A 4692-nucleotide genomic window follows, 5' to 3' on the forward strand; every position below is an offset into this window, starting at 1 on the left:
AGATAAACAGTGTTGTGAAAGAGAGGTTGGGTTTTATGTAAGAATAAAAAGCATGGACATTTTTATCAAATTGTGAGGTCATTTTTGGATGAAATGATTATATAACACATCCCAGCTGATACAGATTGGAGCCACTAAGAACAATCTTTAAAAATTAAAATTAAGAATCTTCAGATCTAAAAGTATAAGAGTAGGGGGAGAAAATGCTGTTAATGTAGCATTTTGAGTAAGAGTTTTTTTCGTGAAGTTGGCTTTTTTGGGCTTGGGCTTGTTGCTTATTCCAGTCCGTGGGGTGAGTTGAGTCTCAATTGGGGCCTGGTTCGGTTGTAGGTTCGGTGGCGTTGTTGTGATTCAATCAGCTACTGATCTGTGTTTATGTGGCGTTTCCCGTTTTCTCTTGGGTCCCTTGGATTATTCTTCGTATATATGTTCTTTTCTTCTCTTTCATCTTTTAAAACATTTTATTTTTATTACTGGGGTTTTTACCGTTCAGTCCACCTCTGAAATTAATCCTAACTCTATCGTACAGCTGGGAATAGCTGCCAGTTTGGAACTGATGCTAATTGACAGACGGGTATGGGGCATTTTGGTCAATAAAAATTAAATCTATGTCCAACAGAATTCTATTCGGAATCAGCTGGAATGGATTTTCATTCCTAAGGGAGGAAATTGGAATGGCCCATTCAGATTCTAAACCCCATTGTTACGAATCAAAGGGATCTTTAATTTTAACTTTCAATTATATTTGGATTGAAAGACCTCATTGCTGATATGAATTCTTAGGATCCAACATGGAGTTAATTGAACAGCTGGTTTATTTTTTTTAATAAATAAAAATAATTTATTAAAGAGAAAAAGAGAACGATTACAACATAGTCCAAGAGGGAGGGGTCTGGGAACCTGGACCAGAACTACATAAACGCAACTCAAAACAATGACTGAAATCAACAAATCAACGTGAGACAATCTTATTAGAAGTTTAGAACAACCCCAAAACAAAGATGTCATTGAAAAAACTGAGCAACGATAACAATTCTGTTTTCCTAAGCAATCTTTCTCCCAAACACAAAACCCCGCATCTACGCACGCCAAACTCAGGAGAAACAGCCTCTGCTCAAGTGTGAAGCTATCTCGACACCCGACCTTTCCCTCCCCAACCTCTGCTCTACTTGTCTTTGCATTTCTCAAATCCGCCCTCATTCAGACGTCTATGTAAAAATCTACGAATCTCAGCTTTCTGCTGCCAGGGGGTCCGTCGAACTTGAGCTCATCGTCCACTTCTTCTCTTCAAGTGAAAAATTGCTCTCCAACTCCTCGTCTCGAAGACTGTTTTCTTTCTCCCTCTCCCTCCCTTTCCCTACATTTTCCTCACCTCTCACAAAAGAAAAGGCCGCATTATTTTGCTACTTGAACCTCTCGATCTACCAGTCTCTCCACAAAATTCAAGTCTTCCGAGCATCCGCCTGGAGCTTGCTCCTGATCCTGCTCTCTATGACTGGATAGTTGTTTCTGTATTGCAAAAACTCGTCCTTTCAGAGTGAGATCCATGTATACTTTTATTTGGATTCACTTTTATCATGTTAAAGTGGAATATCTTTATTATTTAACCAGTGGCTGAACCTGTTCTCACCCAGGGTAAACTATTCGTTGCATCTTTTCTACGAAGCAAATATCATTTTACTTCTAATATTTATCTTTTACCCCATTTCATGAATAATATATATAAGTTTTAATAAATATCAGTAAGATTTAATTTGGATATTTGTATACCTTGTATTTGTGTTTATTGTAAATTTTTTATTTTATCTTAAAGAAAGAATAAGATTATCAATATTAATCAATATTCGCTTTTGATATATGATTATGTTTTTTTCGGAGAAGTCTTTTTTTTCAAGGTGACTAATAAGAAGAACATTTTCTTTTTATTTTTTCTGTTTTTCTTGTTAAAGTAAAATACCATGTTTAAAGGAGAAAAGTTAAGTCTCCTATCCACGGTGAATAACAAATCCACATCACCCATGTTTTTGCACAGACTATCCTAGCTGTAGGTGGATAACAAACTGAATTTCTCACCAGACTATCCTCGCTGTAGGTGTAACCATTTTCAAAACCTAGCAAGCAGCGAATTTAGCCCTTACCCCACTCAGAACTCAGAAGCATCACAATGTCTTTTCCTTCTCATACAACATTGAAGTATGAGCTTTCACATGCTACCAAACTTTCAGACTTGTATATATATCTGCTAGACCCCTCTGTGGAGGCAACCCCATGTCTAATTTCTTCTCTTTCTGTTCTCTTTCTCCTCTTCTTTGTAGCTAGCCAGCCTCCTTTTGTTTCACCCATTTCAATGGAAACATGACTGATCTGATTTGGGTTTCGATAGATCAGAAGACAACCTCAATTCTTCATTTCTTTTCTTTCTGCTTTCTTCACTTAATTTCTTTTGCTATTGAAGAAACCTCGATCGGTTTAAAGTAGACATGAGTGTATCAGTGAATGGCCAGTCTCAAGTCCCACCAGGTTTCCGATTTCATCCAACAGAAGAGGAACTCTTGCACTACTACCTATGGAAGAAAGTGACCCATGAGAAGATAGATTTCAATGTAATTCGAGAGGTGGACCTCAATAAGCTGGAGCCATGGGATATACAAGGTCGTGTTTCTTCTTCCACAACCATCTTTATTTCTTTTCATCATTAATTTCTATTGCAAGAAATATATTTCCCCGTTTCATACCATGAAACAGATTTCTTTTCTTTTTTTTTTAAAGAAAAAAGAGGTTTTATTAAATATCATAAAAAAGGGGGCATAAGACCTGACCCTAAGAATTATATAAGGAGCAACAGCCCTATAAACCAGGGAGAAAAGAAATAAATCAAAATCGCGAATAACATTCGGGGATGATAACATTTGTTTATTCTTGATGATCTTATTCGAACTTCTGATTGGGATGAAATCTAGACTTCCTTAGACTTAGAATTCACTTTCACTCTTTCCATGCATGAAAGGATGCTCAATCCGAGAGTGAAGAAGGACTGAACCTTAACCATCACTGGTTTTAGGTTTCTGTAACATGAAACATTCTAGTCTGGTAGTCTCCTGTGGTGCAGTATTTTAATTAAAAGTATGCAAGATTTTTAGACATGTTTCTGCACCATAGAATTGTTTTCATTTATCCGTATTCCAGTTTTGAGACCCATGTCTAGACCTTAACCATCACTGGGTGTGGGTGTTTTAAGTGATCGTTGGTGATGAACTGATTCTGACTTTGTGATTGTATAGAAAAGTGTAAAATCGGATCCAGCCCTCAAGATGATTGGTACTTCTTCAGTCACAACCACAAAAAGTACCCAACAGGAATGAGAACCAACCGTGCCACCAGGACCGGGTTCTGGAAGGTCACCGGCCGTGATAAGGTCATTTATGGCAACTCCACGCGAATTGGTATGAGGAAAACACTGGTGTTTTATAAAGGTCGAGCCCCAAATGGGCAGAAGTCTCATTGGATAATGCATGAATACAGACTCCATGACCACTCCATTGATACCAACGTAAGCCATCCTCTCTCTCTCTCTCTCTCTCTCTCTCTCTCCATCTTTGCTTCCTATTCTTGTTTTTGACTATTAGTTCACAAATACTAGGCATCCAGTCCAGCGGGAGAGACTATACAGGAAGAGGGGTGGGTGGTTTGCCGTGTTTTCAAGCAGAAAAGCCCTCGAAGAAATCTGGGTAGCAGAAACAATCCATCAGTTAACGTACACGCGAGCACTTGCACGTCGAATTCGAATATGAAAGGAAGATCCATGGAGCAGATGATGACTAAGATTAACCAACAAGAAAGCCAGACAGACGAAAATGTCAATGACAATGCCACCACCAACAGCGACATGAGACTTCTCAGGCCGATTGAGATGGCTATCAACAATGGGTTCCCAGAAGAACTGAGTCTGACACAACAGCTTCAGGCACCAGAGTCCCCAGTTCTTCCATCACTAGAAGAAGAAAAAACAGAGTTCGATTTGATTCAGCTGGGTGGTAGCCCCCAAGCTTCTTACCAACCCATCCGTCTAAAAACCCTACATCTGCTCAATGACACTGACCCATCTGTCACCAACCAAGACAGCAACAATGTAAACATGGTTTGCCGTATTACTGAACCAGGGCTCAGCAAATGGGCTGCAATGGACCAACTGATCGCGTTCCATCTTAATGGTCCCGCAGAAACATGCAAGCAGCTAGCTTGCTTCAGCATGGCCTTCTGTTCAGCTCCTGATTATAATCTTCAACTACCGCAACTACATGACTTAAATGGATCAACACAACATACTCATACCTCAAAGGACCCTAACAGTGACATTGATCTATGGAGCTTCACTTGATCTGGTGGATCCACCTTGCCGTGTTGAACCCTTTTCAACAGCTGAAATAGATCACAAGACAAGTCGTACGTCAACATATAAGATGAGTCATAATAATCTTCAACCTACAATAGTGAAGATCTATTTCTTCCATGTTATCATCTATTTATTATCTTTAATAACTTAATCATCATGTATCGATCCATTTTATCTTTTGTCATTGAGGAATATCATAAGTTTATCCTGGTTAGTGTGAAAATATCTTCTTACCAATAATTCAAATAATATTCTTGTTGGAGAAAATGAGGTCACTGTAACTTTGGAGGAGAAGCTCT

The 4692-nt window shown here is 38.7% G+C and overlaps 1 protein-coding gene across 1 annotated transcript; it reads left to right on the forward strand.

Moving 5' to 3' along the window:
• Positions 1-2480: 2480 nt before the first annotated feature.
• Positions 2481-4378, forward strand: LOC104601693 (NAC domain-containing protein 12-like). Its single transcript, XM_010265131.1, has 3 exons — positions 2481-2652; positions 3282-3550; positions 3641-4378. The coding sequence occupies exons 1-3, from the start codon at positions 2481-2483 to the stop codon at positions 4376-4378; spliced, it is 1179 nt and encodes a 392-aa protein (XP_010263433.1).
• The last annotated feature ends 314 nt before the right edge of the window (positions 4379-4692 follow it).

Source organism: Nelumbo nucifera, chromosome 8 (assembly GCF_055504915.1).
Source record: "Nelumbo nucifera cultivar China Antique chromosome 8, China Antique-T2T, whole genome shotgun sequence".
NCBI lineage: Eukaryota > Viridiplantae > Streptophyta > Magnoliopsida > Proteales > Nelumbonaceae > Nelumbo > Nelumbo nucifera.